General features: G+C 39.4%; 1 protein-coding gene across 1 annotated transcript in view; it reads left to right on the top strand.

Annotated features, from left to right (window-relative positions):
• PHEX (phosphate regulating endopeptidase homolog X-linked) overlaps positions 1-27,006 on the top strand; it is a 114,545-nt gene that overhangs the window by 68,421 nt on the left and 19,118 nt on the right. Inside the window, exons 13-15 of the mRNA XM_037378257.1 lie at positions 6,748-6,825; positions 8,443-8,546; positions 16,032-16,090. Of these exons, the coding sequence (XP_037234154.1) occupies positions 6,748-6,825; positions 8,443-8,546; positions 16,032-16,090 (241 nt within the window). The remainder of the gene's footprint in view (positions 1-6,747; positions 6,826-8,442; positions 8,547-16,031; positions 16,091-27,006) is intronic.

Here is a 27,006-nt window from a genome sequence, read left to right as displayed (position 1 = left end):
TAAGACTGAACATACAATCCCAACCAACAGTTTACTTAGAAAATTTTGTGTCCCTTTTCCATTCTGTTTCCTATGATGATAATGTAGGGTATGATGTTTTTAAGTGTACTAGCTAATATTTTCTTGTCAGGAAGTTTTCTTCAAGTGAGGCTTTGGTTTCAAAAGATGATTCAGAGAAAGAGGTAACAGCAAATAACCTGTTTACTGTTCCTTCTCCACCTTCCCACATGATGTGTTCCCAGCATTTGTCTTGTGCTAGTTCCAGCACTTTCTGGGTCTCTCCATGTAGTGAGTGATTCAGCTCACTGATCTGGTGGAAAATTAGCTGGGGAAAAACTTGGATAGATTTCTGCTATGTTAGTGAGCTAAGTGGTCTCCCAGAAATATGGTGGCAAGAAGCTGAGGCAGCCTTTGGAGACTGAGCACAGGCAGCATGAGCAGAAGTACGGACAGAGATGGGAGGAGCAGGGGAGAAGAGTGAGGACTAGGACATTTTTTTCCTTTGTCAGCACAAAGTTCTTAAATGGACTCAGCTACTTTTGAAACCACAGTGTGTATTTAACTGAAAGCAATTTTATGTGTATGTGATGGATATGACTATTCACATAAGAAGTCACTTGGGGTTTTTTAATTTATTTTTTTCTTTACCCCTGGCATTAAGCTATTACAAGAATGGAGTGATAGCTGTATTTTCCATCTCCACAATCAATTAATTTTAAGCAATCAAAACAATTATTGAAATAGAGAGGGGAGAGTTATGGTGCTGTGTGAGGTCGTGGTTTGTGAATTGTTATTAAATGAAACACTAGCTCTGAAAATCTTGAAAAGTCTACATAGTTTGTATTGTTGGGATGTGCAAATATAAAAGTTAAAGCCAAAGTTTAAAAATAAATAGTTTGATAATATAGCTATATTCTGGAGTATGAATTACAGCCAGTTCACTGCAGATCAAGTACTCTTGGAGATTATCATTTCAGGCCAAGTGTTCATTTTTGAGTTACCACTTCACTGTTGACTGCAGCTGATGGTGTGAAAATCCCTGATATTTCATGTGGCCCTTGCGTAGGAAATAATATATGTTATTAAGGTGGGCCCAGTCCATCTCCTACTCAAGTCAGTGGGTCACTTCCTACTGACATCTGTAGGACTGGGCTTTAGCCCCGTGATGGAACTTTTTAGTGTTTTACCAAGATCCATCACTCTATTTTCCTTCTTTTTTCTATATGTAAAACCTAGATAGACGCAGTGATATCTATGCAGCAGTTTTACCAGATGGCTCTTGAATTGTCTGTTTTCAATGAAAAATGAAAAGACCAGACATGTACATAAAGGCTGAGTTAATCCTTGTAATTAAATGGAACATTACTCTGCTGTGAATGATTTTAGCTTTCAGAATGTATTTCATGCTAATTTTTCAGTGAATTGTAATTGTATTAATTTTTTATATTTTTAGAAGCTTGAAAATTATCTTCACAAAGTTATTGTGAGTCAAGTTGATCTACTGAAGATCCATCTCAGACTCATAAAACTTTGTCAGGGGTGAGCTATGTTTTGGGTTTGATTTTTTACAGTAGGTACAACATGTCAGTACTTGGTGTTGCTGGCAGGCCTACAAAATATCCAAATCATACTCTGATGGGCAAAGAAGACTCTCAGAAGGCTCACATCCCGAGTTTGGTTGTCAAGTGAGAATTTGACTAGACTGGAAACTGGGATGCTTTGTAGCATTGAAACACGTGTGTGTGTTCTCACGTTGGCAAGTTGTTAAGTCAAGAGTGAAAGATCGTTTATTATTTTGTCTCTGTAGTAAACTGATTAGAGTGCTCTCGTTGTGCCAGAAAGAAATACTGATGGTAAAATCCCAACTGTGTTGAAGTCAGTGGGGAAACTTCCATGCATAATCAATGGCAGAGGGAGTAGTCCCACTCTGGGTCTTCTGCCTTGGAGCCTGCTCTCTCTGGCTGCTGGGATAGAAAACAGTTATCGTGACTTACCTGAAAGCATGCTGCTTCTCTGCATCACCCCCTCTTGCTTTCAGTGGCAGGAAAGGAAGCCTGAGGTGACAAGGTTTCTTAATTTACTCAACAGTCTAAGGTAGGCTCAGTATTTAACAATAGCTGGGGGAAATACCCCATCCCCTCTTTTCTTCCCGTACATGTAGTTATTTAATATGCAAATTAGAGAAAGGAATTAAGTGAGCCTTTAGACCATAGCAAGTTGTGCACGGTGCGTTTGCGGCAGATTCGTGTGCAATTACCACATGGCTGGGTTCCTGTACATTTGTCACATTTCATTTGCTTCCCACCATGTGTGTGCATGCCTCCTGGAAGGCTGGTCTTTTAAACATACTTTTAATCTTGTCAAGGGGAAAATACTGACTGCATTATCAAAAAGCAAGCCAGTCATAGAAGTGTTTTCCACTTTCTTGTGCTGTATGAATAAGGAGTCTTTGAATGGATGTTAAATGTTACTCAAGTGAACAGAAAACATAGCCAAGGAAGCAAGAAACTTCCAACGCACAAGTTTAGAAACCTGCTCTTTCTAACTTTTCTATTGTGCCAATAAATCAGGCTGTGTGCTGGGCTCAGCTGAATGGGCTTGGATCTTATGCAAAGCCCTTGGGAGGAATCCCAGATGGAGGGATTCCCAAGGACTTCAGAGGGCTTCTTGTGTCCTCTCACGGGTTTTGCTTTGGCTGTAGGAAACAGTCCCATCCACCAGGAGCCCCATGTCCTGCACTGTTGGCATCAGGGAACACCATGGTGTGCCACAGCCTTCTGGCCTGCCACCCACACTTCCTGCCCTAAGTGCTTGCCTGGGCGGCTGTATGGGCCTGGACCTCATCCCAGGCTGGAGCCAGGGTGCTGGGAGCAGCTCTTCAAAAAGAGATGCTCTTGGTCCTTCAGATCAAGCAAGCTTATTCCTCTGTTACTCCCACACCGGTATGTTCTACACTGTGGAGATAAGGTGGCCCTGGGTCACTACCTCAGTAGGATCTCAGGAGAGCATGGCATACCTCTACATTTTTGGCTGCATTGTAGATACCATTAGGACCAATCTGAGACACACTCCTTTTCTGGGAGAACCTGTGGAGCGAGACATGGATTGCATGTGACAACCTTGTACCAGTGTGCCCTCCATCAGCTCTTGCTCTAGATCTTCTCAAAAAGGCTCCTGAACAATGTTATTTGTGAATTTAGTTGGTCTAGAAGCTTTGTAATGGTGTTTAAACATGTACTTATGTTTTCTAATAGAAAATTAACTTGGTAATGTAGTAACAACATATGTAGTTTTCTAAATTTTTGCTATCCTGCATGTCTGGTGGAACATTTAAGAAGGCATCAGAATTACAGTGCTAGTAAAGTGCCTTAGAGTTTAGTCATTACAGAGTCTATCATCTGTCTTGTTTGCTCAGACTTCTAAACCACATATATCGTGGTAAGAACTTATAAGTAACAAATTCAATAAAATAACATTTTCCTCATACACACACACACACATATCACAAGATACAGGCAGCTTTAGCCATTGATAAAACATCAAAGTACGAGGAACAGCATTATCTTTTGAGTTTACTTTCAAAAGTCTCTTTGAGACAAACTCTGTTATTTACTCGGGTTTTATATAGCCTTTATATAAAAAGAAAAATAACCTCAGTAGAGTCCAGCTATTTTTTCCTCCTGCTTGAAAATTTTAATCTCACAACATCAATTGTGAAAGCTGCAAAGCAAAAGTATGTGTGACCTGAGGTCAAGCTCACCTGAGGTAGTCTGTTTGGAAGAACATTTTCCCGTCTCTTCCTTTCCTAATGCAGCAGGACCTTGAGAGGAGTAAAGAATTTAAGTGTCACTAAAATAATAATTTTAAAAGTGAAATATTTATTATATGAGTATTTATGATATTATGTGATTATATATATTGAGGTCAACCTATGTCAGACCTGCCATTAAGGAACCTGGAGGATTCATCCTTACCCTTAGAGATGTTTGGTTAAGGAATGAGGTCTAAAAGGGACAAAAGCTGGCAGTTCCAAGCTGCTGTTTAGTGGGCTGCTGTGGAAGACAAGACTGAGATGGATGTGGCAGATATTCCACAAAAACCCCAAAATGTCCCTGTGGTGGAGTGGAGATATTATGTCACAACTAAGTACTAGCACCATGGGTTGGAGGGCAGGGCCCATCACTGCTTCTTTCAGTAAAGATGCACTGCCAGATCTAGGCTGGTTCCATAGTCCTCTGTGTTTACAGCCAGTAAGGCATGAATTTATTTGCTTTTATTTAGAAGACAGTCTAGAAATAAAGAGCATTTTAAAAGGATATAATATAGCTCAAAACTAAAAATGTTCTTCTATGTGCCAAAACAAGATCAACAGCTTTTGATCAACACTGTACTGGCTAAGTCATTAGTGAAATGACATTGTACTGACACAATTATTCCTTACTTTTTTGTTAAAAACCACTGTTGATTTTTTTTGCCAGTTGCAGTATAAATTGTTTTTAAATGGTTTAGTCTTCATCGTATAAATTAGTTTTTAAATTATATCTGTTTAATCAAAATGCTAAGGGGCTCCACTATATAGATTCAACTCAGAGACTGCTTTAAGTGATTCAGGTGGGTACCCTGGAGTACATGCAGAACATTCGAGATTCACCAAACTTGTTCAAGCAGCTGGCTTAATGGAAACTAAAACTGATGAGTTTTGTTCTTTGCTTTCTCAAGATGAGTTTCAACTAGGATTAAAACACTGGAAATGGGAAAGGAAATTTTCCAGTTCTTTGCAAAGTTCAGTCAGCTGGACCTGACACCAACACCAGGAAAAAAATTAGACACTCTTGATTATATACAAACTTGCATATGAATTGCTCTCCCCTCCCCATCTTGCTTTTTACCCTGCCCCCAGGCATTTAAAATATCTGCTCTAGGTAGGCTTCAAATTTTAAGAAAGAAATTCAAATTTTAAGAAAGAAAAATTTAAGAAAGAAAGGCTGCTCTACCTTCTGGAAAACAGAAAACATTCTGTTGAGAGTTAATTTGGCACATTTTGTATTTTCTGTTCAGCGTTTGTCTTCCACTACCTTTTTATCTCTGGGGATATTTGCATGACAATGGGATCTTTCTTGCTTAAGAGATCATCTGCTCCTGCTGCTAATTTCCTACCTGAAGTTGTAATCTTCTGTTTGTGACATCTTAATTATCTCAAACATGATTGATTGTGATGTCACAAATGGAGTATTATGACTTTGGGTTGGAAATAAGATTGAGACACTTAAGGAGTTTGAATAAACAAAGACACCTTTCTTCTTGAAAAATAGGAGACAAAACAGTTTTGGTTAAATGGAGGAAGTCCTCCATCATCTTCCTTCTTACAATTGTGAAACAGACATTTCTAATTCTTGCTGTCATTGGAGGCCCAGTTGTATTGAGACGCTGTGAAAGGGGAGAAGGGGGCAAGGATTTCATTATGGAGGAAGGGGAATCTTCCCTTGAACACTCACCTCCTACAGCAAGAAGGAAATAGAAGTTGGCGGACCCCAGAGAAGTCCAGGCTCTGCTCACAGAGAGGTGAATGAAGGGTTGGTATGGCTGCAGTTGGTTTAAAGGCCATTCCATTTATTGCACTTCATATCTGCAATATTCGTGTGAGTTTAGACATCTGAGTTTGAAGAAGAAGTTTCTAGAAGAGCGTTTTTTGAGGGGTAGCGGGAATTCCAAGGAGAGTTTACATTTAGCATCCTGAAAACATTGTGGAAAGTGGAAGCTTTGTGCTACCCTAGTCCACCATGGCTTTAATTTATTCTATGGACTTGTCATATTTGACTTCTTGGTATGTCTCCTTAGCCTTTTGTATCCTTCTGCTCTTCAGTTCTGGAAATGTGTTGTTTCCCCAGAGATTGTGGATGGCTGGGTGGCCTGCTTGTGTTTTTGTGAGGACATTACTAAGGCTGTTTATATGCTTATGCCATGATTTACAAAGTGGGAAAACTCATCTACAGCTACTATCACTTCACACCAGAGTGTTTACACAGATTGTGTGTAAACACTGGGACCAAGTCATGACTGAAAGTAGAAAAAAAGTGGTTAATGAAATTGAAGTGTCTTATTTTAACACCTTTACTGACATTAGGGAAAGTGAAAAGACTGCAAAGCAGAGGGATGAAAGTGGAGAACAAAACCAAGATTAGCCCTGTGGTTTTAGGAAAGTACACTGTCCTTCAGAAAAGTGTGCACCCATCCTCAGGTGTAAATGAAAGTGACCTTCAGTGGAAATACGCTAATCTGCACTTGCTGGGACCCACATTCATCCATATCTGTGTATCAAATCCATTTTAACAGGGATGTGTACCTGCTACTGCGCCATAGCAGAACAGTCTATTGCCTGTTGTCTTTTGGAAAACATTGTGGAGATGGGCATTTGACTGTCTGATTAACACAAAAAACAGTAAGGAAAATCAGCTGTTAAGATTTTGCACTCAAACACGTTGCTGTAAGTCTGCAAAAGCTCTGCAGGCAGCAACAGACCTACTGTGATAATCTGACAACAGAACCTGGACCCTCCACGTTGTGATGTGAAGCTTATTTATGGCACCAAGTTTATCTTGTAGGCAAGTTGGTTTGAAGTAAAAATTAAGATGCCTTCAGGGAGGCATAATAATACAAAGTGGAAATAGAATGGGAGAAAAAAATGTGCCATATTCTGAGAAATGGTTATATCTACCAACACTTTTTTTCTTTTTTTCTTTTTCAAAGGCAAAGGCAGTTATGGCAAAAGTTGGTTACCCTCAATTTATAATGAATGACACATATCTTAATGAAGACATCAAAACAGTAAGTGTTAGACTTGCAGCTTTCTTCTTTTATGTATTGCAAATTTTCTTTGCTCTGTTTCACTGCTATCTAAAATCAAAGCTCTTCTTTTGTTTGGCATGCATCTGGAATTCTTGCCTGATAATTTTTAAATGTTGAATTAAGTGTGCTAGCTGTCATGTTTGAACAGTCAATGCCAGTGTGTCTAAGTGAGATGACCATGAGGCCTGCTGGGAATAAAATATGCCTTCCTACTCTTAAGCATCTTAAAGGTTAAACATACACTGCCATAAATTTTGCATTTATTTATAAAAAAGAAACAACCCCCCCACATTTCTCCTCAAAGTAATGGTCTTCAAAAATACTAATGCATTTTTCCTCAGAATATCACAATTTATGATGCCCTATATAGGCTCTCCTCATCTCTCCAGCCTATGAATTTTATTTATGATTGTTGCTTATAATTATGCCTAGAGGTCGCAACCAATGTATAGGCCTACTGTTCTGGCTACAGGACACGGATACTGTGGGGGAGTCCTTCCTGACCCAGTTCAGCCCCAGACAGGAAGGCAGATGATGAAGAATAATTTATTTTACCATTTTTCAAAGGGGTAATTGTGGCATGCATGTGATGAATTGTGTTACTGAGAGTCACAGGCAAAGTAGAATCACAAATTCAATCCTGAACTGGTAAAATACAAGCGTGATGGTCATCTTTGCCAGAGAACATGAATAAACACTAATCAGAGGCAAAATTTATTGAGGAAACTTTGAAGAACCAACTCTACCTGCCCAGTCCTTGTTCTTGGAAACAGTACGGTGGGATGGTGCTGTGAAGGCAGTGTAATGAAATTGGGGATGTGACCAACTTTATCGCTCAGTGGATGGAATTATTTGCCCAGATAAGTGGTAATGTCTAGTGAAAAACACTTGTTAATCGTGGCTGCAAAGCTGTAGTTTACATTTGAAGTGCAACTTCTTCACAAGTCCCAAGCGTGCTTGAAACTGATGACTAGGATATAGTCTGGATTTATAAACGATTAACATCCCTTTTTCTTGCATGATTAGTTGTGTGTGTGCATGTGTGTGCTATTAGATTTGGAGGCTTATGGAAGGATGGAGCCCTATGCCTGTAAATATTTAATGTGTGAAACAGTAAGAAAGCAGTGGCAGAACCCTTGGAGGGCACAGACTATGAAGTATCTGTAATAAAATGTAGATTTTATTAAAAACTGAAAAAGGGGACTTTGTTGTATTTTTGAAAGTGGTTTTAAGATGTACTATTAAAAATAAAAGTAAACTTCTTTCCTTCTGGAAAAGAGGCTGTCTTAATAATAGCCATAGAAATGTGCAGTCTGCAATTCATAGTTGGCTACTTCTGATTTTCCTCAGCTCCTCTCAGCACAGGGAAAAGCTTCTATGATGTTCCAGTCCCTTCCGTAGATCCATTCAGCCACTGTTTTTTAACTAAGTTCACAAAATACTTATCCTTCCTATCAAGTGTGACAATTTTACTTACTTTAGTAATGGCTAAAAAATTAGGTGGCTATCATGTTTAAAATAAAAGTTGTGATTGTTTTATGTCAGCTTTTGTTTCCTTGGACATACTTTAAAAATGCCTGTGCTTTATCTATACAGCTGAAGTTTACAGAAAGTGACTATTTTGGCAATGTGTTGCAAACTCGCAAATACGCAGCCCAGTCTGATTTCTACTGGCTTAGAAAAGAAGTTCCAAAAACAGAGTGAGTAGAGAAAAGGCAAATTTACATAATCGTCTAAGAATATTTTAAATTATATTATTTAATTTATATAATTAATGTTTTAATATAATTATATACACAGCCACATATGATACAAAAAGCCTATGGGCAGACCCCCAGTTATTCAGAAACTCCTGTGGATACTTTTTTGCTAAGTTCTAGGTATCCCTCTTCTGATGCACAGTAATCATATGCTTGCAGCTTAAACTTAATTTAATGAGAAAAGGGGTAATTGAATCTCAATTAAAAATGGATTATGTGTCTTGGTCACAGTTAGAATCCGGAATGGAACAGCAGGGATTTATGAAATAAATTTTCTACGAATGGAGCCATTAGTAAGAGATAATGTTATTGGTAATAGCAATCAGCATTGTTAGTTATCTGCTGTTGATAGCAAAGATATAGAATAAAACATAATTTAATTTACATATGTTGTTTTTATTTATTTGTAAACATGAGAGTGCAGATTATGTCATATACTGTCATAAAATCCATGAGAGAATCAGTCTTTTTTCTTACTGGTGGGTAATCAAATCCTTAAAATGCAAATTAAAACCTAAACAGAACTTAATTAGTCTAATCATGCTACTTAAAAATTACTCCTTCTACACACAGTCTTTGCAATCGATGCTGCTGCTTAGTTCCTGTGGTGGTATTTTCTTAGGGCTTCAGAAATTCCTACTCAAACTGAATCATGCCCTGTTTCAGGGGTAGCTCAGTGTTGCGTGTGAGGCAGGTAGAGGTTGCTAGCAGGACAGGCACAGGCTATTCCTGGTTAGAATGTTGTGATTTGGCCCCATATTTTCAAGGGGTTGTTTATAGCTTCATTTTAATTGTAGATTTTACCTTCTTGTCAAACCTTACTCTGATATTGCAATGGTTAATCCCAGGAGATGATTTTGTGAGCTTTCCTGCAGCCCTGGATGCCAGGGCTAGATCACAACCAATATATTCTCTTCAGACCAACAGTTTCCATGAAAGCAGTGAAATAACACTTGCCTCTCTAGCAACAGTGATCAGCAGCCTGCTCCTCAGGAACAGCATTGAGGCAGCAGAGCCCCTGGATCCTTGGCACGATGGGGAATCGCCCCTGTAAGGAAACAGGGTGGTGCGTAATCCCTGACTGTACGCATTGGGCTGCAATCTGAGAACGATCACATGAGTATGCTTAAGAAATGAAGGTTTTAGCTGATTGCCCACTACAAGATTGAACACTTACTCATGCTTCTTTACCCTCTTATTTCAATGACTACTTAACAGCAGCCCCCTCATCACCTTTGTCTTGCTTTTCTTGTTATTTCATGGTGCACGTTCTGACCTGGGGGATCCCGATTTGATTTTTGGTCTCTTTCCTTTGTCAGCACAGCTCTACGCTCTGCCTTCAGCAGGGCTGGAGGTAACCCCTGCCCGAGCCCTCGGTTGTAATTATTCTTGCTGGGAGATTGTTCTGCCTTTGCACCTGCTTGGTGATAGAAAAAGGCTCTGAAAGTGGTGTCACTGTCTGCTTTTGCTGTGTTGGCTGAGGGATACCAAGGCACAGAAAGTCATTGCCACCTTCAGGTTTTTTTTAATTTATTATAATAAACCAATAACTTCCACCCACCAGTCTGAGGTGTGTTGAATCTGGCCTTAAAAATATCAGCACTTGCCACATTTTAACTATCACACTCTACTGCTTTCTGATGCTTTCACTTCTCTTTAGTCTTCCTTTGTTTTTCTGTTGTTTTTTTTTTTAAGCTTTTATATTTCATAGAACTCCACAGATCTTTCATTTACACTGAAGCTTGGTGCTAATACAAAATTACCCTTGGGGTTTTATTTTGGTCTGCTTCATTTCTTCTTTTGCCTAGTTCAGTAGCTTTTAGCATAGCATTTATATTTAGAAATTCATATTATAAGGTCTTCCAAGATATGGACTAAAAAGGATAAATAAGAAAACAAGTGTTTAAGGAAATGAGTTACCAGAAAGTAAAGTAATATTACCCCCAAAGGGTAAAACATTATATTCATTTAGCAGACAGTTCAGATTTCTCAGCGCTATCATTCTAAACTGGACTCATCAGCATAGTCAACTAAATGGAAAATCAAAATGATGGTTCACTCAAAGCACCAGGGAAACACCACAGAGGAGTTGGGAGATAAAACACAAAAGAGTTTGGTAAAGCAAGGGGGAATGTGGATATCAAAGTGAAAATCAGTTATTCTGTAAATTTAAGTTTTGTAATCAAAAAAGAGGGGGGAAATGTCCCCTAAAGCAGAAGTAATTATAAAAATTCTTTGTCCTCTGTTCTGCTCCCTCACTCTCTAGCAGTTACCTGCCTTACAGGAAAAAGGAGCATGGAGGAAGTCAGGCAGGGCACTGCTCAGGGCATCGATGGGGACACACACCTGGCCCACCTGGTACCAAGAAGCTGTGACAAGGCAATGGGGTACCAGAGCCATCTGCTCTGCCAATCCTGAGGGCTAGGACCCTGCCACGGGCACCACAGCAGCAGGAGGTGCAGCTTGCTGTCCTCAACACCTGCTTTGGGTGCCAGCTGCAATCTAACAGCTGGCTGGGGACATGGCTGTCATCTTCACAGCTGACTCTATCAAGCAAGAGAAAAAGTGCTTGGGTATCAGGAAAGAGACATACAAAAGCAGTTTGTGATGGGAGCTGAGGAAAATGTTGCATGAAACAGCACAGGTTGGATCAAGAGGGCTGGGTGGAGGAGGCAAGACTGGAAGGGGGAAGTGTGGGAGGAAGGGGACGAGGTGTGGAGGCAATTATAATAAGCCAGGTGAGACACAACTAGAGCAGAGGGAGGTGAAAGGCAGTGCGTGGGGAGGTGATGGCCGTGTGGAAGGGAGAGATAAAGGAGAATCAGGGTTTTAGTGGTGTTTGTTTATTCATCTGTGGTGCCATATACATTCATACATAGAAATATACATGCACATCTGTATGCATATATAAACTCACGTCCGTACCTTTTTAACAGCAATTGGATCTATCCTTCTTAATACTGATATCGTACTTCTAAAGAGCAAGGCATCAGAGGACTTCTTGGGCATACTGCTTCATTATTATTGATCTTTCTCTTTTGAAGTCAGGACATCTCTAAGATTTTTAGACCTGGCCAAATCTTTCTTCCTTTTCACTCAACTTCCAGTGCTGGAGATGGAAGCATCTAGTATCCCTATAAGAGGACACAGAGGAAGTGTACTATGAGAAGATTCTTGGGTGTCCTCCAGGACCTATTCCAGTTTCTTGACCACACACTATTGTTTATAAGCCCTGGATCTTGGTTTGCAGCAGGGGAGGGCAGCTCTGAGAGGTGCTGGGCTGGATGCCATTAAGGACAGCATAAAAGCTCCTCCTGCAAAAAGGGGAAAGCAGCCATGAAAGACACCAGGCAGGCTGTTGTCTGTTGAAGAGATGCTGCTGGAGAGTTCAGAAATCCTGTGGGTGGACCTGCACTGGAAAGGAGAGGCTGGAAAGGAGCATCCTGGAGCCTTTTCCTGGTCTTTGAACCTTATCCGAAGCAGTGATGTGGCACTGGTGGCTGGGCCCTGCCTTATCATCCCAGTTTCTTGCCAAGCCCCAGGGGAGACAGATGGCAGCCTGGCCTGGGAGGCTAATCTTCTGTTTCTAAGTGGGGGAAAATGTATAAAACAGACTAACAATGAGAAGAGGAAATACTTTTTTGAAAGTCATCTTGAAGGTTGCCTTCCCTTTAGAAGTTTTTCTTTATAGTCCTTCCTTGAGAAGAGATTTGCTGTATTGCAACTTCATTAGCAACTTTGTACAGCCTTTTGCTTCTAACCAGCTTAAGTATGTTACACATTCATAATTTCATTTTCTTTACTTACGTGATTTTTTTAAAAAAAAATTCTACTTGGGATATTGGCCACCAAATTCTGCTCAACTGAGTGATTTCTTATAACTCAAAAAGATGAGAGTACAAGCTGCAAATCCAGTTTGTGTGTTACAGAGAATTAAATAAATTACAAGCTTTTCCCTGTATTGTAAGTGTTCCCAGTTACCCCTCTTCATGACTGGCAATGTAGCACACCATACTTTTAACTCAGAAAGGAAGGTATCATGGAAAAAAATTGTAGCTTAAAGAAACACAAATGTAAGAGAGTATCTGTCCCACTTGCTACCTCAGTGCAGATTTCAGATTTTATGTCTACAAGAGAAATCTCAAACTTTACAAGTGTCAGGTCTGCTGCATTAGGTTTTGACTGCTGCAGTAGTTGATAGGTAGTGCTATAGGTCATGGTTCAAAGCTGTCCCTTGTTCACATGCTAATAACAAATGGGAACAGTGTAAACAATTCTTATTTTTTAAAAAATTTACTTTCTAATTAAGAAAAGCTTAGAGTTTGTTTTGCCTGTCCTTTTTTTATATCCTTCTGTTAATACATCAAATGCACTGAAATTGTAACTGGACTTAAAGCAAATGCCCAGGCTGCCCAGGCAACCTGACTTCAAACAGGAATGACAGTGCTCTTTCTAAATTTGCTTTACCTTAAAATTTAACAGCAATAACTATTTATTACGGACCTTCATATAGTAATTTGGTGTATTATTAGTTAAGGTCTGTCACTGAAAGTTCAGTCATTTCAAGGAGCTCGCTGAAAGAGGATGACAGATAAGAGGTGAAGTTGTTCTGCTAGTCTGAGTGGAAGCAGTCTCAGTTATTTCTGCTCTGTTGTGGAAAAATGCTTCCTAAATCTTTTTGAGAGTGGCTCAGAATGGTACAAAAAAAAAAATGCTGGAGTGTAAAAATGCTCCTTCCTGAGTGTCTAAACGTCAAATATGAATGAAATTCAGGAGTATACTCTGCTTGTCACTAGAGAGCTCTTGTTCTTCCTGATTCCTCGGTACAGCTGCTAAGTCTCCTCTTCCTAGCTGTTTAAAAACACAAAAAACTTCATATAGGGTCATTCTTGAGACCTTTTTATGAAAGAGTGACTTGGAAAGAACTTAATTCAGTTTTACAGTGAGAAAATCAAGGCTGCTGTCCTTCTTGGGCTCCTACTAAGTTCAGGAAACAGGATGGGCTCTGTTGTTGCAGTGGTAGATCATGAAGAAAGAAGCGGTCTCAGGATGGAGATGTTGTGATGAGCCTTAGCAGCTAGTCTACAAGCTGAGAGTCTATGAGTTCATAGGCATGAAAGCAAGCTGTCCCTTGGTACTTGGTAGCTGTGGGCAAAATGGCAACAGCACTTGCAGTTGCTCTCCAGCAGAGTGAGGTGCTCCTGTGGTGACAAGTACATGCATGGCTGGTTAGCTCCTCACCCGATAAAACCAGGTGTAATCTTATGCTATTAGACAGATGTCTCTCGTCAGTGAAGAGATCTTTAACCACTGCTTGTGGTGGTTCCTATCTTGAACTAGCTGGCAGTGAGCCCCTGGGGCTGAAGCAGCAAAGAGGATGGGGAGAAGAGCAAAGCACATTAGTCTGTGTTGAAGTACCTGTTATCTGTCTCGGGCCCTTGATCCTGTGACTGGAAATGAGAGGCCCTGTAAGACACTTGCTCTAAGATTTGCAGAAAGGGAGGGTTTGTTGTTCCAGAAGCCTTTTTCATGCTTAAAAGTTGCTGTTTGGGAGAACAGAAAGGCCACTGTAAGTAGAACAAGTCAATAGGGTGAGGTAGAAGCCACAATGCTTTGTGTCTTTGTTCAAACTTACAGTAAAATCTAAATTAAAGTACTGAGTGTTTCAGATGGTCCCTTTCAGATAGGTTCTCTCCGTGTCAAAAAAGGGACAGAGTCCTCCAGCGCTACTTCTAAGCCTGGAGAGCAGGTCCCATGGCACAAGTGACTGGCTTTCGTCCTTCAAAACATTTCAGCTGATTGGTGCTGTGAACAAACATGAAGTTGTAATGTTATTAATTAACCCCCTTAATTTTCCTTTATACGCCCACCATAAGCATTCTTTCTTCAGTTTTCCATTATCTCACTACATTACCTCTAACATTTAATCTCTTTATTATAGAGGAAATGGAAAACACGCTGGAAAACAACCTCCTCCTGCTCCTCCCCTTCAGAATCTCCTAGTAAACAAAACAAGGAGAGTTATCTGTGGCAGTTGGAGCCTATAGTGTGATGGATGGTTAAGATATTTACATGTTATCACCCTTTGCTTTCATTGGTTAGTTTCTCTAGTTGCTGCATTGTAATATAAGCTGCTCAACTTCGAAGATGAGAGAAGCAGATGAATTTATTGATAACAGACAAAATGCTGCCACTCTAAAGCTCTCCCCTTTGTTATATGGTTTATGTGAGGACATCAGTTGCCAGAAAAACAGTCAGGATAACTGATTCATTTGGTGGTGCTTTTTAAAGCACAGATTGTGTATGTGAATGTCACTGACATTGCACATTTTCCATGTTCTGGAAGATCTTCCTTTGTCTTACTCTGTGTTTTGCAGCTCCCATCTCTTCTCTTTGAAAAAAAAAAAAAAATCCAAAGCAATTGCATTGCATTCATTTGGCTTTACAAAACTTCCAAACCATGCATTGCTAAAGATGTCAGGATGTTCCTGCTTGGACATTTGCTGGAGTTGCTTCTAATTTATTGTGAATTAACCACTAATTCTCATAATCTTCATTACTTTTCTTATATCTCCGTTCCTCCTTATAAAATCATAAAGTGAAATCTTGGACTCATTGAACTCAGAGTTCCATCTGAGAGGATTTGCATCTTGCTGAAGCCAGTTGAGATTTTTCACTCATATGGGTGAAACCACTGTCAATATAGTTGAGCTTAGGCTAAGCAGATTTGTAAATCCTATTTGCTATTCAAATCTAGGTTTCCCTCCAGTATGTATGAGAAATTTAACTATGAGAAGAAATGCTAATATTCCTTTTCAAATTTGTTTTGCCTACATTTGTTTATAAGCACACTGATGGACATGTTCATTGTGTAGGGTACAGAATGTGAAGCTGTTTTGAATTTAGGTTCCTGGAAAGCACCTGTGCATGTTGCTGGTATCATCCTAATTGTTCAAGTAGCTGTTCAGCAAAGCGCCTGAAGCCACTTCACTCATTTCAAAATGCTCTCCTCTAAATTCAAGAGGGAGTTTCTCCATACATGGTTGAAAGACACCTAAGAGAGTTTTCACAGCTGCTGTCAGCATTGCAGCTGTGAAGTTGGGTGAACTTCAGTTCATAGCATGGCAGACCTCCCAAGCACAATGGTCACTTAGAAATAAAACAGATTAGGTAATAGGAAGCTTAACAATCGCTCCTCTCGAACATTCATTGACTGTATGCACTTCAAATGAAGCCATTAAACAATAGATTTCAGTGTTCAATAAAGTGTAGGTAGCATGTGTTGAAATGGAGAAAAACTTTAATGTATCCTAGGTCTTAGACATTTTTGCTTCCTTCCACTGAGTTCACTTTTTATCTTTGCTCATTCTATTCAAAAAGATGTGTAAGTGTACTGACAGCCAATTTCTTTTGCTCTTACTGCAGGTGGTTTACAAGCCCAACTACTGTAAATGCTTTTTATAGTGCATCTACCAACCAGATCAGTGAGTATCTGACTTCTGAGCCTCCTTATAAAGTGTCTGTTTGGGAAATTTATGTATCAAGCTTCAGATAATATCTGTACAGTTTCTGTGTTTGTGAGTGAAAATCAAAAGCTCAAACCTGGTAATTCAGCTGAGAGACATCTTAAGTGAAAGGATAGTTCTGGAAAACCAGGGAGCCCACAAATTTGAATTACCGTTCCTTAATGAGTTACCCTGTGTCAGCTGAATTGCAGTGACTGCTTGTGTGTGTATGCTGTCCATTGCAAGTGTTAGCTTAAATCACTTTTATTGAAGCTTGATGTTTCTGTCTTCTGTTTTCTGTAGCAAAAACACGTGTACACATGCCTCCATATACAGTGATAGCAACTCAGTCCCCTACTGTTAACAAATACATAGCAATAATCGTGACTAGAGGAGACTGTGATATAGACCAGAAAACCTAAGAAGTGGTGTCCAGTGGATTTGTTCAATACCTTCAAGGACAAGGAATGGTATCTATAGTTAATTTAAAATTCTTACCTGTATGGTTTGATGATATCTTGTATGTACAGTACAAACTGTCTGATGCAAATTCTAGTTCTTGGTGGTTTTTAGAGTGCATAAGTCCTGATTTGGAAGCATATGAGGTACAAGAGCAGAGTTTTTCAAAGATGTGTATGGATTTGGATATTCATTCCCATTTATTTTAATGTGTAGAAAATCTTATTGGCTTTAAAAATCTATACCAGTGTTTTTGTGTAAAGCACTGTTATCTTTACCCTGATGCCTCTTTGCTCCTATTAGCTTTGGAAGTTAAGTCAGCCTTCTTGTTGTGTGCTGTCAGGGTCTGGAAGGCAGCTGCCATAACTTCTGTGGTCTCAGTCCCCAAGGACAGGCATGTCAAAAATCGTTGAGTGACTCCTTTTTCTCCTGCATCTTGTTTGGTCACAGAAAGTAGTTTTTGAAAGGTACAAAATTAATGTATCACACTGAAGAGGTTGTAGCAGAGGGCTGGCAATCCGAGTCTGCTGGCATCTGCTCCTACCAATTTCTGTAAACAATTTTTCCCTTCAAACCACTCAAATTCTTTGGTGTTTAAGTGAGCTCATTTGTAAAGTGTGTGTGATAATTAGGCAGTTCTTTTGATTAAAATTAGTTCTAGACCTAGACCGCTCTACCTTAATTAGAGGGCTGCCGTCATTAAGTAGCCCGTTTATGTTGATGGTCTGAGGGAGCACTAGAGGCAGACTTCCCTGAGCTGATCCTGATGAACTGAGCACTGGCCACCACTGCTGCTTCAAACGTATTGTGTGAATGGAGAGGAAGCCTGGTCAGTGCCCAGTGAGAACCATTGCTGTTATGTCTTCTTTAATATTGGGTCCTTTTAGTTTCAACAGTGTTCAGCTCTCTCAGCCTCTTTGCCATGGCACATTAGAGAAAGCTTTAATGAGAGGCTGGAGTCGCTGAAGCTAAATTTCACACTTGCTGTATCTAATGGTGTCACAAAGCAGAGAGCTGTCAAACGTAACCAATCAGTCATGGGTGTAGAGGCAATTGTGTTTTATATCATAACTGCTGACCTTCTTATACTGCTGGCATCTGACCTTGAAGTTTTGATAGTGCTGCTCACTGTCCTTTTAGGACTGTTCCTAAGAGGAGAAGGATTTAGGTGGCTCTTTCTGAACAAAACCCTCTTCTGCCTGAGAGAGAAGTACAAATGTAATCATACCCTGAAAATGATGTGCAATACAAGGGAATACTCAAAGAAGGGCACAACGCAAACAGTCTTCCACTGCTGGCTGGTGCCTTTTGCAGGGGAAGAGGCCCTATGAGATGTAGGAGGAACATGCTGAGATCTGAAGATGCTGATAAATATTTGACACATCACTACTGAGTTCCCATTAATGCTACTAAGAAAGAACTGCGCTGCAGGAGACTGAAGTTTGTGAGCCTATGCATACTCATATTGTGTGAAGTATCCACCGGGCAAATCTTGCACCCAGTGGTTATTACCTTACTGCTTTGCAGCTATATTTTCAGTAGTAACCAACCCAAAGTTCTGCAGAGACTGGTGATATGCTACAAAAACTGTGGCCTTTTTAAAGACCTAGTTAAACAACAGAAAAAAAATTCTACAAATGAGAGTCATTTGAGAATAAGAATTAAGAATGAACTCTAACAACTTAAATGTAAAGTTGTGATAGTGCAAGCTCACAAGGATTTTGAGTACCAATTTTTAAGAGCATAAGTACTACTAATAAAACCTTTTTTCAAATACACTGAAAGAGGAGACTCTCTAAGATATAAAAATAAAATATTTTTTTGCGTTGAAAGCATTTAGGAAGTTCTTATCCTGGAAATTTTTCTTGTGAGAGGTAAGCCCCCGAAAGTATTTCAAGTTTAATGCCAATAGAAGGTACTTTAGAAGAAATTCATAAAGTGAACTGTGCAAATATAAGGACCAGATAATATTATCTCAGTTATTTCAAAGGAACTTAGACAAAAAATTGCCAAAGAACCACCAGCTTTGATGTATTGCTTATCACTTGTATTGGCCTTAGCACAGGAAGAATAGGTGTGGCATGTGTTAAATCCTTTTTTTCAAAAGAGAATCCAGAGATCCACATTAAAAGCCATTCTGGCCCCTATGTGAAGGAAACTCGTTGTGACCACAATACAATGAATAAGAGAGAATGAATAAGCATATGATAACTGTAATGGGGTAGAGTCAATGTGACTTGGTTTTTGCTTTTTCTTTTAGAAAATAAATCATGCTTTTTTAGTCTATTAGTGCTTTTTGAAATTCAGAAAGCCAGTAAATATGCTTGATATACTGTATTAATTACCATAGAACACTTTTAATGAGGTTCTTTTCCAATGCTATTAACTGGAAATTGTATGGAAAAAGAAAGAAAGTCCTTTCAAAAAGTAATGACTGATTAGAGATAAGAAAAGGAGACAGGAACAAATTACTTGTTTTCAAAATAATTGGAGGGGCATGTTATGAGGATCTGTGTTAGCAGATGATCTGGAAAAGGGGGCATTCTGTTCTGAACAAAAGGACAGACACATAAGCTCAGTCCAGGAGGACAGGTCCCTCTGCTGCTGGTTGCTGGAAGATAGAAAGGTATACTAGTAGAAGATTACCTCACAGATAGGTGCCTGATGCTCTTTGCCTACACATCTATTACTGGTCACTGCTAAAAATAAAAGAATGAACCAGCTAGGGTCTTTATCTGCTTAAGTGCACCTGCTCTTCAGTGAGCAAACTGCTTTCTAGTGTGTTCAAGGCCCATGTTTTTCTGCTCCTGGTAAATGAGTTTACTAAGAAGGAGAATTTGAGAAATGAGAATTTTAAAATGGATTACAGAAATTGTTTCTGGAAAGCAGCTTCTACATTAACTGGAAAATACTTGGTTCCAAAGTTGATTCTAAAAATTAAGACCATTCAGTTTGGAAATGGAAATGTATGGGGTGATGTTATCAGCATAACCACAGCAACTCCAGACTTGATTAGTCACTGAAGTCTTCTTGAGAGTGTTTGGAGAAAAAGCAACATCAGTGCCTTGAACCATGGATTCTGGACAGGAGCTATCATAAGTTACCTGCAGAAATGGAGGAGAACATGGAGGTCCTGATCACTTGTGAACTTCAGTAAGGTATTTTTGCTTTCTGCACTCAGGTCACAGAGTGGTTTTTGACACATTCCTGATGGAAGGATTACAAATTCTTCTGTCTCTGTAGTCTGTATTGCTGACATAAGCATTAAACAAGAAATCACTTCCATCTCCATACAAATCCATGCGATCTTCATACACAGGCAAGCTGTCAAGCGTTTTTAACTTGACTACTTGACTGCTCAGCTACTTGAAAGAAAAGGTCTTTCTTCACTAAAAGTGAAAATTAATAGAGAGCAGAAACTAGAATATTTAGAAAATTAATAGATTTGGGGGCATACAGCAAATCTTGCATATACAGTAGATTGTAACAAATTTTGCTGCACTTCAGTGCAAACAACCTTCTGTTTGCTATTGCTTCATTTCATTTTCATTACTAAACTATTGAGAACTTGAATGGCCAACAATTCTGTTAATGTCTTCAAAGGAGAAATAAGTAGATATATCAAGGTAAGATGCGCTGCAAAGAGCAGAGTTAAAGAATGTGGTACATATAATTGATCTTAATGTTAAACATGTTTACTCCTGTTGTTCTTTTTACACGAGTCCCATTGATTTATTTCTGCTTCTTGCATAATTCAGAGTGTCTTACATTAACAACCACACATGTTTATAATGTTTGTTAATAATTTTTCAATCCTAGTTTGGATCATTTTTCAATTTTCTTTGCTTTTCCTCATCAATTTCCCCTCAATTATAGGTACTTAACAAGGACAACAGGTACATGGCATTTCCTTTAGATTCCAAAAAGCTATCTAAGTGCACTTCATATAATCTAAGCAGCATGAATACTATTTTTTTAATTATCATAATTGGAACACGAAAACACTTTCCAAAAGGCACTGTTTATTTCAATAAGCTCTAGAGCATTCAGTAAATATGTGCTGAAAGTAGATAGAAGTGATGATCAAAGTGTGCTAGCATACTTCTGTCACAGAAAAGGTTTTATTTCATTACAGCACTAAAATATTGGTCCTTGAATATGTTAAAGATAGAAGGGAACTTCTCATTAGACATTTGGTGTATTTAATTTTCTTTCCAGTGTAAATATGTATGCCTCTAGAATACATAAAAAAAGTAACATTTATGGGTTATGAAAAGTAATGAAAGGGAGATTTACAGTGAACTGAGGCAAATATAAGCAACACACTCATGAGGTGTAAGCTTGAATAGATGTATTGGATAATTAACTACTGTTACTATCTCTGTAAGTTTATACCCATGCTGCTTCTAAGTCATTTGTGCTTGTGCTGCAGTTCTCTAGTGAAAGTCAAGAGGCCTCTTTAGAGAGCAGCTTCATTACATGTTACAGGAAGAAGATATAATCTAAAACAGAATTTCAAAATTATGTTTGAATTAGCATCCATAGAGAACCCCACAGATGAGAGCTCGTATTAGCCAATAAGTGCCATCTTCATAGAAAGTGGCATGCAGATATTGATGCTGGAAGCTTGCTAATGTTGTGAGTTGCAAGGAAGAAGTCTTATCTTGCTTGGAGGCAGGGAAGTGCTGGCAAACAGCACACAGTGCTGTGGTCAGGGAAGGACAAGGGGACTGTGCACAGGGGCACTTTCTCTTACCTTAAGAACTTGACTAATTGGGAAGTTATTGATGAAGTAGTTTCAAATGCACCATTAGTTTCCAGGAGGTTAATGAAGGTAACAGATTTGGACTGAACACTTTCTGAGCCTTGTTATTAAGTGAGCTTGAAGTGTTCTTAAGTGAGCTTGAAGCGTTCTTAAGTGAGCCTTCATTTTCAGTTCTCCCTATTTACTAATGACCAGTATTCTCTTTTATTTAATTATGGTCACAGGTGAGATGATGCATGATCCTTACATAATTTTTTTATTTCTTCCTACAATTCTTATCTATAAATGTATAAAATAGGAGAGCTTTTTCTTTGTTCTTCTCTTTATTTTTTTTCCTTCTTTTTTGATTTTTTTGTGGGTAATCTAGTGATCTTTTTCCTTTAGAAAATAAAGATTAAAATTTCTTGTAAAAACATTTTCACAGGTTTTCTAGTCCCTTAGTACACAGTATTCCTTGGCCCTTCACAAACCATCTCATGTTTCTTCTCACATTGCCCGGCTGAGGTTGGGAAATGCCGGGTTCTCTCTTTTTCATGAGCAGCAAAAATCCTTTTGTGAGGTGAAGCAAAAACTGAGCTAAGAATTAAACCAGAGGCTGTGGAGTCCTCTGCTTTAAGAATATCACTTATCTTTATCTGTTAATGAATTTATTCACTACTACTCGGAAAGTTAAGGTTTGTATTCATGCATGGTGTGGAACAGTCACTGTGCTTTAGAGAATTTATATTTTCTATCCTTACACAATTTATGTTTTCTATCCTTTCCACAGGATAAAACCTGAAATTAAGTGTAGGATTCAGGTCCATGTTATGACAGAGATTTTGATCTTGATCACTTACATATAGGTGCTGAAATCTGTCTGGGATGCTCTGCAGCATCTGATATATTTCCTCATATATGGCATATCTGAGAGAGAACTTGCAGGAGACCCTTGCCCATCAAGACTGGCAGCTAGAGCTCAAGCAGGACATACAAAGTCATCTTAAAAGTTACTGGGAAGAGATTCAGTTGTCTAAACAGAAGTCTGTGGAACCATTCTAAACAAATGCATCCTGCACTTCATGCTGTTTTTAGATAACTAACCAACACCCTAGTCATCTTCATGTTTAATGCCTTATGTGAATTCAGTATCCTTTGTTTACTGACCAGCAGTTAGTCTTCTGCTTGTATCCTATCCCTTTAAAACCCTCCATCTGAATTCATGTAATGACACTTAAAAACAAGTTACAGCTTTTAAACGCATCTGAGAATTGCCAGTACAACAGTCAGCAGGGTACCCTGTATATCAAACAATTTAACACAGCTGTCTCCAATACCTATTATTTACATACTGGATTCACTAGCCTGTCAGAAGTTGCTTTAAAGAAACCAACTAATTATGTGAAACTGTAAATGCACTAACTTGAAATAAGGCTTTGGAAGATCTTGTCTACTCAGTTAAAAATACCATGTAATATGACTGATTAGTCTAATTGAACTATAGAATTTGAATTCATATTTAGATTTGAACTCCAAATTTCCTCATGATCTGGTGAGCCATCTCATGTGTTTTTAGTTTACTTCATCCATTATTAGTCTGCATTGTTTCAGTGAACTATCAGGTGAAATGTGGTTGCTTGTGTCTCCTCAGTCAAGTGACAATATCACACTGAGTCTCAGGGCGTTCATCTGCAAAATGTGTATTAATAATACCATTAAGGTATTAGCTGGTAAATGGATTCATTAATGGCAGTAAAGCTCCTGTAAAATTAGAAAAAAAAAGTTTCAAATTTGAAATACATTCTAACAAGCTTTAGAGCACCTTGCTGCAGAGAGAGGCTGAAAATGATATAATAGATAAAATGATATAATGGATAAAATGATATAATGGATAAAATAAAGCTAGAAACCTTCAATTAAGCAAAAAAAGTACTCATGTGCAGGTAAAATACTGTGAGATCTTCAAGATCCATGTAAATTCAGAGTGAAATATTTGAAGTAAGACAGATGTACTCCAGTGCTTGCAATTCCCCTGCATTCCAGAGCAGTAAGGTGAGTAAGAGGAAAGTTCAGCAGTCACTGCCCAAGGGTCCAGACACCGGACTTAGGAACACCAACCTACCTGGAGGTGAATCTGGTGAGGGATGTGGAGGGCAACAAGAAACATTTCTGCAAGTGTAGCAGCAGCAGCAGAAAGTCTAGGAAAATTATGGTCTTACTGCTGAATGGGGGAAGGGGACCTGGTGACAAATGACATGGAAAAGGCCGTACTCAATGCCTTCATTGCCGTAGTCTTTAATGGTAAGACTGGCTTTCAGGAATTGCAGGCCCTTGAGACCAGAGGGGAAGTCTGAAGCAAGGAGACTTACCCTCAGTGGAGGAGAAATTTAAGGAATATTTAAACAGACAGACTCTGAGAGGGTGCACCTACAAGTGCTGAAGGAGCTGATTGATGTCCTTGTGAGGCCACTCTTGATTATCTTTAAAAGGTTGTGGTGATCATTGGAGGTTCCTGAGAACTGGAAGAAAGCAAATGTCACTCCTGTCTTCAAGAAGGAAGATCCAGGGAACTACAAACTGGCCAGCCTCAAGTCAGTCTGTGTGTACATGATGGAGTAGGTCCTGCAAACAGTTTCCTTGACCAGCCTTCTAGGATGAGATGACTAACTTGGTGGATGAGGGGAGAGCCATGAACGCAATTCATCTTGACTTTAGTAAGACTTTCAGCACTTTCTCCCCTAATATTCTTAAATGCAAACTGCTGAAGAATGGGCTAGGCAAGTGGATAGTTGGGTGGACTGAAAACTGATTGAACTACTGGGCTTAAAGGGCTGTGATGAGAAATTCTGGGCTTTAAAGTGTTGTAATCAGTGGTACAAAGTCCATCTGGAGGATGATCTAGTCTGGCTGTCCCACCTTGCCACCTGTAAAATGCATGGATGTAGAGTATCAGTGCTGTTATGAGACAACTTGAACTCAGCTGTCTACAGACTTCCAGTGCTCTTGTGGCATGTGACACCAGCGCCTATCCCAGAATAATGCTTCAGTCCTATGACACTGCTGCAAAAGTACGTAGGTTGTGAGAAGGTAGTCCAGGAAGAGTCTGAAAGTCCAGGTCCTACATATTGGCAGATAGGTTTGTGTGGGGTCTGTAATAAGACAACACGGTTTTCTTTCTGTGTGCTGTTTGTAATGACCTTGAGCGTAGGCTCCAAGCCTGCACTAGCAACGAAGTGTATGAAGAGAGGCTTTCAGCCTGTATCCCTCTTCTGGGTCTGTGTAGAGGGAGAAAGCATGAAAAGATGCGCTAAAGCCTAAATTTATGGTGAGGTGTTAGCTTAAAGTACCTTCCCAGTGCCTGTATCCATTCCTTAAGATGTGAAATTCTCTGAAGTCTGGCTGACTTACTTCTCCAGATCAGTCCTTTGCTTGCTTGAACTCCAGTGGCATATAAATAATCCCATTAGTATTTATTGCTTCTACAGCCTATAAGCTCTCTGAGTTTTGTCATTAATTCTTCTAGGTGCAATATGCCAAGCAAGAAAGAAACAGACTTCACAAGGGATTTGCCTAAATTGAGGGATTCAAAACAGCACAAAATAAGAAACTGTCAGGTTTCTATCTTCTGTTATAACTCCAAGGAGATTCTAGGTCTAGGACACTCTTATCCTTGTTCCCTCCAAGAATGATCTGGTTGATGCTTGCCTGAGGGAGACATTGCATACGGGAGAGGATGCCCTGTGTTGCCAACTCTGAATCTGTTCCTTGTAGCACTGCAATAGTGAACAAGCACCCTCCCTCATTTAGTGCTACCAGTCTCTGGAGAACAAAACACCTTTGCTTTACTAGCTGCCCAAGAACCACTTTCAAAACTATATAACTTTTTTTCTTAAAAAAAGAAAAAAAAAATCCTATTTGGGGTAATACATTACCCAAAGTACCCTGAGTTTTTCTTAAATGTGTACTACATTCTAGTGGCTTCTGACTCTGCTTTGGCCTGAAAATGCTTCTTAAGCTTCCTTTAGTGCAATCAGACTACAAAGATTTTTCACACAGCTGCCCAGAAGCAGAAACAACTCCTACAAACAAGCTCTATGCTTAGGCATGTCTTACCAAAAATGGATCCTGACTTTGAGTAAAGTGATTATTAACCTGTTGTATGGACTCAGGATTGGGCCTTCTCCCTGTTCATTCACTTGACTTGTCATGTGAAAACTTTATCTCGTGGCTTAACTCACAACTGTGTTTCAGCAATGTCCTATGAAGACATCTTTAGATTGTGTTTCTTAGATGGATGAGCCTGAGTAAAGTTTTGCACCTAGTTTACTGTAAATAATGTATATTACCTCCACCTGGCACACAGACAAGTGCAAATTCACTACGCAAGTCTACACTGGACAAAATAATTGCAGCTTGATAGCAGTGACAGGTGAAAGGCACACAGGATTGTGTGACCCTAAACATGATTTTTGGGATGACTGTGCTACCTTGTCCATACCATCTTCAGTTTGGGCTCATTTATTCATTTTGGCCATAGTTCCACTCATCTGCTGTTGGAGGGAGAGGATCATTTGGGGTTAGCAGACCCTAATGATTCCTTCAATAAATGGTTTCTTTGGCATGTCCAAAGATCTTTACTGAGGTTCAGTATTTGGAAGGAACCAGGCTATGTAGTTCAGATTAGATTTCCAGCTCTTAACACCAGCTCTTAACTTAGTGCACTAACAAGCAATTTTCGTCAGGTTGCGTGAGTGTACCATTGCTGTGAGATGTTTAAAAGCATACATGGTAAATTCTCTTCTGTGTGGGCTGGGAGGCAAAGAGAGTTAGATCAGGAAGACTTTGTCCTTGACATTGCTACAATTGTGTTTTGTAGCATTGGAAAAGCAAATGATAATATGCTCGAAACAAAACAGCATCTGGAGGAGTAAGAAAAAAACACTTTGAAAATAAATTTGAAAACCACATTTTTTGTAAGGTAATTGCAAATTCCAGGCGGCCAGGGAGGAGCAGAAGAAAAAAACCACATGGGTAGGCCAGGAAGACATGCCACTTGTCACATCATTTGACATGAATGACACACAGCATACTGTCTTTATATACTTTGTAAGGAAAGGACAAAAATCTTGCCTGACAGTTTACCTCAGATAGGAAGAAATCCATGTCCTGTTTATCAACAAAAACTGAATAGGGTTCGAATCAAGCAAATGTGATTTTAGTTTTGACCTGAGTGGCCAGGTGATTTCTTGAAAAGAGACCCATAAGCTGAAGCAGAGGTTCCTGGGAAAGCAAGCGAATCACCTGAGGAAACTGGTTCTTCTTTGACGAGGTGATGTCCATGTGGGGTGACCTTCGAAGTGGGTGTATGCCTATGCTTTATGGATGGGAGTTCCTGACACAAGACTGAAAATTCCACATGTGGGTCTGTAAGGATGACACTTTTCACCAGAATACAAAAACGTTGACTGCAGATGTCTGTTTTGTTTAGCAGTTTTTTTGGCTGTTAAACTGCTACCATGTTCAGCTACACTGTCTTCAGAATGGTGGCACTGAAACGTCTCCCAGGCATTAGAAACAGACCTGTGACATTCAGTTTATGCAACAATTTTGATTCCTGTATGTAACATCAGTAGATCATCACTCACTTAGAGTGTCTCCATGGACAGGTTTTTGGCAACTACCAGAAGCAGCC

The sequence above is a fragment of the Falco rusticolus genome, chromosome 2 (assembly GCF_015220075.1).
Source record: "Falco rusticolus isolate bFalRus1 chromosome 2, bFalRus1.pri, whole genome shotgun sequence".
NCBI lineage: Eukaryota > Metazoa > Chordata > Aves > Falconiformes > Falconidae > Falco > Falco rusticolus.
The sequence above is the reverse complement of the archived record's forward strand: the minus strand, read 5'-3'. Positions and strand labels throughout refer to the sequence as shown.